General features: G+C 35.9%; 1 protein-coding gene across 1 annotated transcript in view; it reads right to left on the bottom strand.

Moving 5' to 3' along the window:
* Positions 1 to 12,361, bottom strand: part of LOC103769239 (WD repeat-containing protein 72-like) — a gene marked incomplete at its 3' end in the record, with an annotated part of 30,469 nt that extends 18,108 nt beyond the window's left edge. Inside the window, exons 1-8 of the mRNA XM_008936416.1 lie at positions 12,287 to 12,361; positions 9,168 to 9,342; positions 8,550 to 8,626; positions 6,627 to 6,746; positions 4,517 to 4,662; positions 4,069 to 4,165; positions 1,065 to 1,206; positions 342 to 587 (exon numbers count right to left, since the gene is read on the bottom strand). Of these exons, the coding sequence (XP_008934664.1) occupies positions 342 to 587; positions 1,065 to 1,206; positions 4,069 to 4,165; positions 4,517 to 4,662; positions 6,627 to 6,746; positions 8,550 to 8,626; positions 9,168 to 9,342; positions 12,287 to 12,361 (1,078 nt within the window). The remainder of the gene's footprint in view (positions 1 to 341; positions 588 to 1,064; positions 1,207 to 4,068; positions 4,166 to 4,516; positions 4,663 to 6,626; positions 6,747 to 8,549; positions 8,627 to 9,167; positions 9,343 to 12,286) is intronic.
* Between the last annotated feature and the right edge of the window lie 3,001 nt (positions 12,362 to 15,362).

Below are 15,362 nucleotides of genomic sequence, written 5' to 3' on the forward strand. Positions count from 1 at the left end.
CCCCTTTTTAGTCCTTCAACAGATGGATCTTTTAGAGGGAAAATGACAAAGATGATACTGCCCATATCGTGACATCCCACACATCTCTCCCAGGGGACTCCATCTCCACAGCCATTCCTGGACACCTAACAGTACTACCAATATGCTTTGCACTAAGCTGTGATCTAATAGATCAGCTGAAGTGAGAGAGCATAATAATCTTCCATTCTCCTCATTCCATCCCTGACCATCACTCTTATTTTTCAGAGAATTTTTACAGGGGTCTCTGAAGGGGATGTCAGAAGTATGCAGTCTTCTGTGCTTGACTGAGATGAATTTGAACAAAAAAAGTTAAAACTTACCTTTCAGCAAAGGTATGTTTTCTAGAAGTCTTGCTCTTGCAGTTTTTAAACCTAGTGTAACAAAAATTTTCCCGTTTTCACATCCACACACAAGCTTATCAAGTCTGGGTATGTATACAGAGGAACTGACAACTGCACTTTCAATTCCATCCTTAGATGCACATAGATGATCAATAATGCCCTCTGACATTGAATCGTGTTTATCAAAATTATCCTGAAGAGTCCACATGGCCGTAATTGGGATCTCTAGAGTGTGGGGGAAAAAGTAAAGAATTTAATAATTTTTGATTCAAAATAAAATAATATTTCAAAAAGCAAACAATTTCTTTGTCACTTCCTCTAACTTCTTTCTTCAACCTAGGGATGGGAGGTTAGTAGAGTTGCTATTCCAACATTAGATCACATCTCACTAAGTCCTTTACTTTATACCTCCCTATGAAGAAACACAGCAGGACCAACTACATAAATTTCCATGAGATTTGGAAGAGAAGCATTTATGTGTAGATGCCACAGAATTGGTAATATTCATATGTTCAGTTCCAGGAAGAATTTCTAGACACTCATCTCTGTTAATGTCTTGCTCCTAACTACAGGCAGTCATCACAAGATGAATGAGCATGACTTTCTAATGTGAAAATATTTCCATGAGAAAGTAAGTTTTCATAAAAATTGACCTAAAGACATAATTAAAGAGACTCCTTCAAGGGCACAGAATTGCCAAACCTTTTGGCGAACCATCAAATGTTGACACAGGGACATCAGGAACATGCCACAAAGTGATCCTTCCTGAAGCTTCACCAGAAAAAAGAACCTTATAGAAAGGCTCCTTTCTTTCATTCATGAAGCCCATGACAAAAGGAAAGCTCTGCCAAAAATAAAGAGTAAATCAGTATACTAATATGAAATAGCTGATAAAACAACATAACTGCAAATTCAAAGGTTTTTTTACAACAAAAGCTGATTGAACCCTCCATCTGCCACTAAGTTCTGCTCAGACCAGGTCTACAATGGCTGGTACAAGCCTCTCAAAGACCACATTTGCTTTGCCAGTATCCTCGGCTAAGCTTACATCCCAAATGGAAAAGTGGAACAGGAAGGCTCCCTATGTTTACTGTCTCTAAATAGAGAATCTATCAATAGTATCACCAGCATGCAAAAAGATGGCAGCATAAGCACCAAGACCCAGGTGAAAAAAAAAAAAAAAAAATAAAATGCAGTGAAACACTGATAAACTTTGCATCAAAACAAATTCAGTCAAGCTTCAATCATGATAGTTTAAATTACTACAGCTAATGAAAAATAATTACACTTTTACATAGGCAGTAAGCAATTTATAACATTAATTCAGTCATCTGGAAAACCTAGATACTACAGAGGTATAATCTAATTGATAAACAAACTTACTGACATCTACATTGTTTCATTTAGTCAATAATAAAACTTATTGTGGTGTATTTATCACAGACAAACACCATGATTTTATTTTCCCATGAAGACTAAAAGTCTTTAAGTTTTCTTTGCTTTTAGGTATAACACCACAGAATTCTGTGTCACATCAGTAAAATAATGTGATAATCTTCTGGTGATTTGCCAATAATGTCCCATTTAGTTGATACATAAGCTCACTCTCAAGCATCAAGCTCTTAAAACCAGCTGATATGTCTAAGGGGAAGCTTCTAGTTGCTCAAAACTCTCACAAGTGTCAAGAAAATTGGTAAATCCCACATATATCTACATTAGTACATTTGAGTTTACGCCAGGCATGTACTTTGGAAGTGAATGCTTAGATTTACTTTTTGCATGAAAATCATCTGGGGAAATGTATGCAGGAGCACACAAAAAAAAAAAAAACCCTCACCAAAAAACCCCAGAAGCATAACTTGTACAGTTGATGTGTGAAAAGGTCATCAGCATAAACTGTTTTGTTCCACACATCACTTTTACTTAGTGTAGAGACTGTGACTGCTTGTTCCTTTAAGACATTTTAATAACATCTCCAAATGTTATAAATAAAATATATCCAACACATAAGTTTGTAAGTAAACAATGTGGCTGAGTTTATAATCTAAGAGCAGAGATCAAATCAGATGATCACAGAAGCACTTTTGCTGTCTCACACATCTGCTATGAAAATTATTCAGGCAGTAAGATAAATATGAAAGAAGATACTTCAGCAAATTGCAGGTGATACTTTTAAAACGCATATGTTTTGGGAGAAGCATGTATGAGCTTCTTACCACCACTGTAACCCTATTTGCCAAGTCATGTGTTTGGGCTATTTCTTTTCCTTTGCTCTAACCTTTTTGCATCCTTCAGCAGTTATCCTATCTGATTTTAGATCACAGCACTTGAGAAAGGCTGAATGGCTTGTGCTATTGCCTTTCAACTGAAAATTACATCTGCCAGGCTTGGCAAGAGTATGCAACAAAAATGCTTTCTAAGAGCCTATATTTGTCAGCAAAGTAAAAAGAACACAGAAAACCTCACACAGGTATATATTTGACAGTATTTCTTTTCAGGTAAAAATATAAAGGTCTCCCTTGCATATCTTTAGAAACTATTTAAAGATCTGCTTGAGCTCTCATGCAAATACACAAACTAATGCACCTGCAGGCAGGAATTAAATCCACATCTTTCCACAATTTATTTCATAAATAGTTTAAGCAAAAAGACCTAGCAATAAAAACAGAACCAAAGCTACACAGAAAAATCTGTTATATTTGTTTGGGTTTAATTTTTGCCTAAGAGCCACACTACAGATTTTTTTTCCCCTTACTATTTATTTCTAATCAATTTTCTAGCATTTAAATCAACTGGTTTCCCTTATTTATTTGTAGTCACACAAAGCACTATTCAAGAACTGAGTCAAGATGCAGGTTTTCCAACATAGCTGAGACCACTCGAGCTACTTAGTCTAAGGAGTAACTTCTAAATTTTAAATTCACGTGACACACTCTGCTAAAAGTGAGTTCTCAGAAGTATAAAGATCACCTACACTTTTACCTTCCTCTGTTCTTAAACTTATAGGCTTCTTCCAGCAGAGACAGGATTCTAAAGAGTCACATGTCTCATTTTACGCACAGAGTAATGTCAGTCTGTGCCCACAGCATAAGTTAGGCATGTGATTATGCCTCTGAAGGCTCAAGATAACAGTATTTTGGGGAAAATATCACAGATTCAAATGCCTACAATTTTGAATGCATACAAACGGGAAACGACCTATTTGTGTAGTTACATAGAAACATACATACATTTAATAAAACGAGAACTAAGCAGTTGCTTACATTTTGCTTGTGGGTTGGCTCTTTTGTTTGGTTTGGGGTTTTTTGTTTGTTTGTTTGTTTTGTTTTTTTACTCATTTGAAATTAAAAGCTTCTAAAGTTATTTTAGACAACTTTTTAAGCTCTCCCTTTTTTGCTAAAATTAGGGAAAAAAAAGACTCAAGAATTGGCCTATCTTAGCTGAAAATACAGGATTTTTTTTTCCTCTGTGAAAAAAAAATATTGCCAGAATTTAAGACAAAAAAAAAAATTGCTATGAACATCTCTAAGTCTCCAAATAAAAATCTTAAAATTAAGGAGTAAGTCTTACTCACTTTTTCCTAGAACAATTAAATCTGTTGATGAATTAAACTTTAGGAGTTATTCAGGTAATATCAAACAAATAACCAAGCTTTTGAAGTAATGAACAAACTTTGGAAGCTCACTGTAAACCTTTATGAATTTACCTTATTTTCCTTTACACCAGTAAAGCAGAGTAAGTGAGGATAAACAGTTTCTCTCAGCACCTTCCCATCACCAGGATATATGCTTTTAGAAAGCCCACTGCATAATTAAAAAAAATTAAAATCTTTAGAAAGTCATTTTCTAGAAAGCAGAACAATAGCGTCCAAGATTCACAAGTTCAACTGAAAGTTACTGAATAAGGAATTACAAGAGACTTTTTGAAATCACAGCACCAGCTGCCCAAGTTCTACATGGCTAATCTTATTCCCATGTCCCCTGCTGTGTCAAACAAAGACTGAGGGCTGTCAAACTCAGGGTAAATCTTCAAGTGCCAAAGTGGTTTTGTTCTGGTTTTTGATCATTTGCAACATGCAGAGATTTTCCATAATAAGCCACCCAGAGTTCATCTAGTACCTGAACTTCTTGTGTGAATTTCCCATCTGAGCCCACCTGTTTAGCAGCTGGTAGATGTAACTGTGGCCATCTTCTGTCCAGATGATAAGTCTGTAAGCTGCTAGTACATCACCACCAGCAAAGCACTGTCCGCTTTTACAGAACTCAGTACAAAGCAAGGAGAAGTCACAGTAATCATAGACCTAAGCTCAGAAAAACATCAGAACATAAACAGTATTGGCACATTCATTTTTATTCAACCTGTTTTGGGACAATAAGTCAATAAGCAGAACATTAGCCTGGCTTTTTTAGTTCGGCTACCTCTTTTAAAGCCAAGGCAGTTTCATACTATCAAACTACTGTGAAGTCAGAATGAAACCATACATTTCAAAGATAAAAAAAAACGGCCAAAAAAGCAGCATTAGAGCCTTCTGTTATATTAGGGGATTTTGGATGAGATTTACCTTGTTTTGCCTTGCATCCATCATTAACACTTAGTAGACTATTTTCTTACAAACAGGTATTTAAGAAACTTAGCACAAATGACATCATAGACTTTAATAGAAGCTATAAACGCTTCTGTCTGTATTCTTTAAATGATCATCTGCTGACAAACAACCCATTTTAACAAAGCAGATTGCTTCTTTTCAACTTTGGGGAGGAACTGAGATTTTTCCTTTTTTACAAATTAATTGAACACAAAGAACATATAATCCCCTTTGCAAGGGCTCTTCTCACTTCCATTTCTAGAGCTGGTTAAAAAAAAAAAAAAAATACTTCTTTGGTTCCTCAGACCTTCATTTTAAACTGAAACAGGGTATGACTAGGACAACCTGGAATTTTGCCTGCTTGGTCACATTCCTGGTACCCTCGTGGAGAAAGTATTCATAGCCACAATTTTATAAGTTATTGCATCAGTATAAGAAATAGATTTCAGAATAAAAATTTCTACTAATTATTTGTAGCTGATTTCTATTAACTAGCTAATTTTTAGGTAATATGTTCTGTATTTTCATTACTACAGAACTGGATTAAGGAGCTGCTCTAAACACACGTGAATCTCTCCTATGCTTCATACTCCTTTATTAAAAAATGTGGTAATATCACCATCATTTTTAATATTAAAGTTGTGTAGTCATTCAAACAGAAGTTGAAAATACAACATTACTTCTGTATCTATAGCACTTTAAGCAGGAAAATATAAGTATTCAAACATATGATGAAAATACTACAAGAAACGTATACCATTTGTGGAAAAGTGTTATAGACGTTAACAGAGAACAATACACATTACAGATTTCTCCATTAAATGCCTATCTGTTCTATACCTGGAATTTCTTCATAAATCCTTCTGTACAGACTTTCTTTTACACAACCCAAGAGAAAATCTCAAGGATACTTTACAACTATATTAACGCTGGTGTACATGGAGTTTCTGCTGCACCCCCAATAGCCATTGTTGGATCAGGTACATATGTTGCACTAGTAGCTCAGACTATTACTTTAGAATATAGATTCTAATTCTATTAGAAATATAGCATTCTAAAATTAGTCTAGAATATAGAATATTCATCTATAACATAAGACGGATGTTATAACACAGAAAAAGATATACAGAATTTTTACAACAAAGATCAGTTCAAATAAAATTTAAACTAATAACAGTTTCAATAACTAGATGATGCTTTTCTTTCAGCTACAAGAAAAAATTATGTAGTCTGGGGTCTTTGGTTTTGCACACTTCTATTAGTGGAAGCAAGGCTACTGGTTGTGATGGAACAAAGGCCCCTAGTTACCAAGGACTTGCCAACTGTGATTACTCTTGCCATACTTAAAACAGTTTTTGTACATCTTTGTCTCCTTGTGAAAGGCACTGTGGAGGGGACTGTAATGCTCTAAAACAGACTAATAAAGTGAGGCCCTTTCTACCCAGCCAATTTAATTTTGATTTTTTAAAGCATAAATACTTTAATGAAAAATTAACTCTTCAGCTCAGTCAGGCAGTTAAGAGTCAACAAAGAAGAGATACAATGCACTACTACATCTGACAATCAGTGAACACTTTTTTTAAAGTGAGGAGAAAAACAAGTATCTGCACGTAAAAATCAGATTAACTTTACAAAATTATTAACAAAATCAAAAAAATGTGTAATGTTCAATCATGTACCTGCCAGCACGTGGAGGACACAACCAAGAGGAGTCTTTCTGTGTAAGTACAAAACCGAACTGCTTGACAATTTACACAATCCAGAGATTTTGATTCCTTCTCGCACACAGTATGTCTCTCCTTTACAGCACAGAGGAAAAAAGCTGTAAGATTTGTTCTACACATCTGAACTTTACGTTTAGGATTGAAACAAACCACTGAAAATAACTTCGTTAACATACACTTTCAAACTGCAAAGCAGCATATAATTCTTAATTAAAAGTGAGATAGGAAGACAGCAGGGTTTGGAAGTACCAGTAAGCCAAAGACATTCAGCACAGCTCAGACCTTAATCTCACTTAAAGTGATCATGAATATGGAGAAGGACTAAAGGCAGGTCACAGATAGCATCTGCTGTAATGAATATCTGCTAAGTGTTCAGTCAAAAAAACATAGCTACAACCACATACAAGCCATAGTACCAAATTCAGAATGGCTGGTGAATATTCTGCTTTCCCACTCATCCTTGCTGCAGTAAGCACAGTCTGAGATATAAGGTGTTTCCACACATCTTGTTTGTACTTAACACCTCTAAAATTAGTGGAAAAGTAGCTTTCTTAGTTTCATGTTGCTGAAAGACTGGTTAAAAAGACATACATTTTCATCCTTTCTGTGTGAACATCAGACTTACTAGGCCATCAGGCTCACAACTATTACCCTGGGATTAGTTTTATTAGTTATTAATGAAATCACTGAAAACTGAGATTTTTCTGTTTTGAAAGATCAAAGTATCAAAATCTCTCAAAAAAGTAGATGCTGGTCATAGAATCATAGCTACCAAACTGAAAACCATTCATTCAATACACATAGCTCCAACTAATTCCAATTAAATCAAACACTATTTATTAGAACACCGTTCTTTAAAATATGAAATAGCTGGATAGTTACTAACTGTACACTCCTCTCTTCACCAAAGGCCTCAGGTAGTAAAAGGATGGCACAGTACCATATATGCTTCTCTGGTATGTGTAATCTGTTGTTACAGTCCCCAGAATTTCTGCAGCATGACGGTATTTTTTGCCATAAGAATGTTGAAAAGATCCCCCCAAAACATTGAAGATAAACCAAAAACATCACAAAAACACTGGTACGGTGTCAAACTCAACAGGTTCTCCTAAGAGGCCTGATTCTACCCATTATCAAGTAGTGCTGCAGCATTCTCTCTAGTTTGCCAAGCAAGGCAGTAATGTATTACGATACTCAAAGGAGACAACATTTTGTCATTTCTGTTGAGGATTCATAGTACTTGCTCTAAGGCTGAGATTCCTTCACAAATCTAGCTCTCAGAGTTCATTTCAAACACAAAATACTGTATTCAAACTCCAGCACTTGTGCATGTCAAGTAACAGCTGCTGAGAGTATTAAGACAGATGTCACACAGAATAAGCAAGTTTGAAGATTGAGAAGTAGGGTCCTTGACACATCAAGAGCCTTTTTCAAGTGAAGACAGAATTATGGAAGGTAGACAGAGGAAAAGGTCTAACGGAACATTATGAAGAAAGTAACAAAGGTGAAGAGGGAGCACAAAGGCCAATTTTGAAGAGCTCTGAGTTTAAAGGACAGTGAAAGAGTTCAAGGAATGGAATGACATTATCAGGACAGCAAGAAAACATTACAACTACAGCATCATGAAACATGGAAAAACAAGAAGTCCAGATGAAGGACACTGCACTTGTCAAGGCAAAAGCTGTCCAAGGGCCCAATTTAAATAGCACTATGAGGATTTGTTTACAGAATCATGTGACAAAATCAGTCAGTTCTGTTTAACATAACCAGAAGATTATAATTTATTCATATTTACTTCAATAGATTCTTCACGTGAGAATATTATACTACATTCATATTATCATTCAAATTGCTGTTTCACATCTCATACAAACTAACCTGTATGCTATTCAAAGACGAAGACAGGTCCCACACTTTAAGAACTCCCGTTACAGACACTGCAACCAATGAGTCTTCTGTGAAAAGTTAACAGTAAGATAGTCACCTTGAAACCAGCTACACACCATGCTTACCACCAAAAGAGAACCTTGGCATAGATACTGGTATTCTATACAGCACTAAATTATGGATTCTGCAGGACACTTTAGATCAAATATTAATTTTACAGAAAAATTACTAATTAGTATAGAGGAATCCAAAATAAGCAATCAAATAGTGAATAATTTTGTCCCATCAGATATATTTCAATAGAAAACATACAACAGTGGTTTTGTGCCCTTGATTTCCCTGATATCGCACAATGAATTTGTACTTATGTCCAAGACATGAGCTGCTTACAAACAGTATGGAGGTTGCTTGTTTTTCTCTTTAAGAAACATATTAAACAAAACATGACCAACATTAGGAGTATTAGAAACATGTTCTTAGGTCCTGTCAGTAGTACATAACAGGTCTGTAAAACATCATTACACATTATGTCTAGTAGGATTGTGCTATCTACATGGAAATATTTTGTCACAATTTAATTGTCCTACATAAATACATCTACAAGTATACCTTGAACTCTTGCAGAGTGTACAATACACATACAATTTATCCAATCAGAAGACTGAGATGATGATAAAGTGTGAAGAACACTCAAAGTCTTAGCATCAATGATAAGAACATCTTGATATTCTCCACAACAAAGAAGCCAGCCTTCACCTGTCATTCGGAATGAGCAATGGTAATACTGCAGAAGTGGAAAGAAGAGAATCAAAACACAGAGCAACACGAATGTTTAATGTGAAAAAATAGGTGTGCACATGTTATACTTGGAATTAGAATAAACACTTGTAGCACTACTAAAAGTATGGTGCACATGTGAGGCCATACATAATTTTGCTAGTGACACAAGCATTTTACATACATTTATAAATATCTAATACAGCGTACAGCTTACTAAGAGGTGCTTCACATGGAAAACTATCTTCCCCTCCCTAAGTGTTACAAATTTTGGAAGCAATCAAGGTGTTAATTTTCACTATAAGTTACTAAACAGTTTGAGCCTTGTTTCTGAGAGGCCTTATCTCTCTCCAAAAAGCTGATAAAGCTCCAATTTCAACAGGTACACAAAGACGAAGAAAGTGAAAATGCAGAAGATCCAGAATGAATTTTCCATTATTTTCCAGGAAGAATTTCTACTCTATGAAATATCCTTCATTTTGACATTAAATCCCTTAGAGTTCAGAAGATTCACTCTTTCTCAACAATCATGGAAAGCAAACAGAGACATAGGAAAGTGCTAGGAAACACAGATGACAGCAGTGCTGAGTGACTACAAAGATTTTTTTTTTTTTTGCTAGTTGTTTTATTGTGTAAGGACATTTGCATTTTGTGTAACACTGAAGCGTAATGTAGTTCTAAATGCATCAGCAGCCACCTCAAGTGGTATTTACAAGTAAATACTATCCTTAAAGTAAAGGGAACAGTCCAACAAATATCAGAGACACGCAAAATTCTAATTTACTACAAGTTCTCTGTACATTCAGTTTTGCTTAGATAATTCTTTGTCTATCAGGTAACTAACAAGTCTGAAAACAAAAGAGCCATAAATAACTGGGAATAGAATAAGTACTACCGTAGGTATTATGAATGATCAGAGGCAGAAATGCTTAGCAGTAGGATCCAATTGTAATTACTGTTACTTTTAAATTAGGCTTGAACTGGAAGATTTGTGCAGTCAGTCCTCTGAGAGAATCCCACACTGGTTAAGACCCACAAACGGTTAAGGGTTGACCCTGGTGTTAAACTTCATTTCAAATGGCAAATATTCAGTTTGCACTTCTTGACATCTGCCATTTGTATCTGAATCATCTACACCAAACAAAGGGAACCTTCTAGACCAGATAAGTTAGTAGTTTAATTAAAACCTACTGAAACATGACCTAAAAATAAAGCAACAAATTTAAATGGTGTTATCAAATTCAGTAAGCAATAAACCTACCCAGACATTAACATCTTGTAAGAAGTTATACTCTCTCAAGTACTATTATGCCATAAGCAATAGGGGTGCTACAAAAAAAAAAAAGCCACAACAGAACAAAACCAAAACACCCCAACACCCAAAAAGCCCTTACAAAAAACCAAAATCAACTAAAAATATTTGAAGGTTCCATTTTAAGAATAGTTCTTACTTTTAACACCACCTATTCTTTTTCCTAAGAAACTTTTCCTGTTAGATGTTCCTATTTTTAACTATCTTGCTCAAGTTATAGAACAAAAAAATAATTTCTTGCCAAATTTAGGTTCAGCTCGCTTCTACTAATAGAGGAGAAATAATAATTCTTTACAAGAATTATTGAGCTTTTCCTCACAGAAGGATAAGAATGAAGATTCTGCCTCTGATCTCTACAAAAAAGATTGTCAGGTAATCCACTAGGCCAGATCTGCCTACTTCTCTGCAGAACTCCTCCATATCTCTGGCTATTAAGATCCAATAAAGCAATGCCACAAAGCAGATCACACTGCAGATCTGTTATAATTGAAGTACTGTTTTATGTGTGTATATACATAGATGTATAAAATTATTTTATTGCTTTAAACACAAATAATTCTAGAAGAATAACTTAATCCACGTTTTTATATATATATATATACACACACACATGTAAAAATAAATAAATAAGAATTTAACCTCCCATAATTTTTATTTGGTAATTACCCAAGCTTTTTTCTCTTCCCTTTATCATTAACAACTGTATTTGAGCTCATGTCAACAAAAACAGTGTAATGAAAACCAGTGTTTCTTCTGGAAGCTTTAGAATGTTTTGATTCTCAATTTGGCCATATTTTGAGTTACATTAGGTCTCAGATTTCCATCATGTAGAGACTTAGGTTCCACCCTAGACTTCCTCACTGAAGAAAAACAGCATTTTAATTAACCTATGAGCCCTGAGCTCTTCTATTAATATCTAGAAATAAGCCATCACTCTGAATCAGATCTATACATGCTGGGCTCCTCAATCATACACACACATGTATTTCAAACATCCTCATACTCCAACATCTAGATATTTAGTGTACCTGGATACAGTTCAAAGTAGACACTTGAAATTATCTGAAGTAATATTTAAAGCAATTTGGCCTCTGAAAATAAGGGATCTGTTCCAAGTTCTGCAATGAATAAAAGTATCTTTTTGGAAGTGGAGCAGAGCATTATTTTGGAGGTCAGCAGTTAGGCATCAAAACCTTTCAAATATTTAAAAACAAGATCTTTGTCAGATTGTCTTACAACTTTAGGCTAGATTGCTTGTACTTTCAAAATATGTCACCAAAAAGCCAACACTGAACTTGAAGTTTCCATGCAATTTTAACACAACAAAAGTAAAGATTAAAACACCTTCGCTTTGACACCTGATGCCCAAATTTTACAATAAGTTACTTGATATTGCATTTCAGACATTTGAGGCTTAAAAAGCAGCTTGATTTAAGGAGATCAGAGGAACATAAACTCAGTTATTTTCTTAGAAAGTAGTCAAAAAAGAAAAAATAACATGTTACTTATATTGCAACAGTTTTTTTTCTTGTATTAGGTATATACATTTAAAACTGTACGTTTCTGAAAAACATTGTTAAGAAACCAAAACTCCCCTTGCAATGAACAGAGATATTCTATGAAAAGTTGCTATACTTACATAGATTGCTGTGTGCCTGTAAGGAAGCTTTGCGCTCTCAATGCACTGTCCAGTTGTGACATTCCAAACACACATCTCCCTGCCAAAGATAACTTCATGTTATTCTCTATCATTTCCACTCAATTGGCTGGAATAATTTTGTGCCACCAAGTTTTTCTTTAGTGTTGTACTTAAGTGGAGTCTGGTCATTTATGTGGCTTTTTGTTACAGATTACTGGGTAAGAAAATGTTGTGGTCATTAGTAGGGGATGACATACAGTATCTGTTTCTTTTTGTTTTGGTAATTACACCCTGCTGCCTTGCCATAAACCTGACTTGAAGGCCAACTCTGTTCTCAACAAATTGTAGGTGTAGTGCCATTACAGCTCGTCAGCACGTCACTGTAACTATCTGTCGTTGGAACTACATCCTCCTGAAAATGATTCATTTCACTGAACTTAAACCACACATTTCGAGAAACACAATGCATTTTCTGCCGCCTCGGATTTCAGTTCCTGAGCAGAACAGCAACGACTGTTAAGTAGAAACAGTGCCACCATGAGGCTACTTCTGAAATCTGTTACTGCTACAGACCTCGCCTCTTCACAACCTCAGTGTAGCTAGAATGTTGCACAGACATTTAATTCCATTTAAGGTTAATGTTTGAGAAAGACACGTTAGCCATTCTTCCCCATTTAGACATCATTCAACACGTTACGGGACTAGAGTACAGCAGAAATACAATCAAATTAAACGTTGCAAATGAGGTTGTGTGAGTTATGATGTCATAGTCAGCAACTGAATCTTAAACTCAGTGCTTTTAGATTTTATTTAAACGGCAAGCATCTTTTCCAGAATTGAAACAATCATTTTATGATTTCTGAAATTACCTTCTAGGACATTTTCTCTGAGAACTTGAAAACATCAGGGAAAAATATTTTAATATATCAGAAATACTACTTAGTGATCAACATTTCAATCTACACACTCACATTTTATGATAATCTAAAAATTACTTAATTCATGTTTTTCAGCTTAGTACAGGAATTGAAATCTACACATCTGTAGCAGAGCATCAGATTCAGCAGACCAAATGTCATAATTTAAACAGAGTTTATGCTGTCTCAAACATTTCAAGGCAGTGAATTTCTCCTTGTTTATATCAGGATGACAATTAAATTTACCGCTTTAGCTATGTTACTGAGACACATACATGCAAGCCTGCACAAATGAGAACAGAATACAGCTTGAGCTTCCTCACATTGCACATAATTTACTGTGTGTACTAACAAGGAGTGAGTGATACCACAAATTGATAAGTATGTCCTACAGCATATGCTGTATGCATGCACAGGACATCAGTGAGAACTTCTGAATCATTATGGATTAATTTATCGATTTCCATGTAAAAAGTACAAAAATACTGTTCAACGCTCATCCTTCTGGGATAAATCAGTTATACAAACACTTAAAATCTGAAGTGGGATGAGGGAAAATGTCACCTTCCATACAGTTTTTCCACCTTTGTACTATGAAATCAAAGCCTAAAAATGGCAGAAGTGACTGATTTGCAAACTAGAAAACGTTGTAACCTTTCAGGGATTAGTGCTGGTTTTCCCTTATTTAAGGCAGGTAATTCAGCAGTAATTTGGGAAGAGTGAACATTTAAAGAGGCCAGAAGACTATTGAGCTCTACCTATACAGATTCTAAGGAAGCCAGACAGCCCTGCCAGCACCAGAACCCTTAGGATGCGAACACCACTCTGTATGGTCTATCTGTAGCAAAGCCCTTATTTGTTTCTTAAAGCTTTTCATGGCAGCGTTTTGGAAACAGAGTATCTTTTCTCCCAGTATGATCTGGAAACAGTACCATATCAACACAACTTCAGAATTAAGACCAAAAGTATCTTCACCTCTGAACCCTTGAGGAGAATTGTGGGATGCCAATGCAAAACTAGTTCTGTAGACTTCTTAGCCTCCTATCTGCACATAACCAGAACTGTGTACCACTACCTGTCCAATAGGGCAGTCTAACTTTTGAAGATTAAGAAGCCTGAACCAGCTTGTTCCATTTAACCCTGTCTTGTATACTAATGATTGAGTGAGAGAGTCAGAGATCCTAGCAGTTGGAAAGGATAAACAAGCTCCTAAGTGAAAAAGTAGTAGCCTTGAAGTGCTGAAGAGTGTAGCTTGAAGATGGGCAATTGACAAAAACTCTTCATGGGAAGAGGTTTTATCAGAGCTGTTCTGTTAGTTGGAAAAGATAAACCCAAAATGAGAGGATATCATTAAGCAGCAAGACAAAATTGTGTCAGGATAGCATTAAGGAAGTAAGAAGCTAGCCTGAACTACTTTCAACAGCTGAAACACTGAACAGGTGGGCTTCAGACCCTAGCTGGAAAGATTATCAAACAGAAAAAACATTTTTGAATACTAACCCAGCAGAACTGCAGAAATTAGTGTGACTCAAGTGATGAGCCAAGTTGTAACAAACGTATAGGAGAAAAAACACAACAGCAGGAGCTTTTTAAAAGGATGTGCTTCAAAACAGCAAGTCAGATTTAAGCAAAGACAAGAAACATATATGCCTTTCCTTCAAGGACAGTCCTTTTTGTGCTTCCATACATACTCACTGAGCAAGCATAACCTGGTTCAGAGTATATTTGCCTCTTGTACTGATTCATAGAATCAGAGAATCATAGAATCCTTTAGGTTGGAAGGGACCTCCAAGATCACCAAGTCCAACCATTGAGCCATTAGGGCCCTAAAGTCCTCTGCTAAAATAGATCAGAATCTGTTAGGGTTGGAAGGGACCACAAGGATCACCCAGTTCCAACCCCTCTGCCATGAGCAGGGACACCTCCCACTAGATCAGGCTGCCCAGAGCCTCCTCCAGCCTGGCCTTAAAGAGCCCCAGGGATGGGGCCTCAACCACCTCCCTGGGCAACCCATTCCAGGGTCTCACCACTCTCATGGGGAAGAACTTCTTCCTCACATCCAGCCTGAATCTACCCACTTCCAGCTTTGCCCCATTCCCCCTAGTCCTGTTGTTATCCTAAAAAGGATAACAACTCGATATCCTAACAAGTCCCTCCCC

Source organism: Merops nubicus, unplaced genomic scaffold (assembly GCF_000691845.1).
Source record: "Merops nubicus isolate BGI_N331 unplaced genomic scaffold, ASM69184v1 scaffold49302, whole genome shotgun sequence".
Classification (NCBI taxonomy): domain Eukaryota; kingdom Metazoa; phylum Chordata; class Aves; order Coraciiformes; family Meropidae; genus Merops; species Merops nubicus.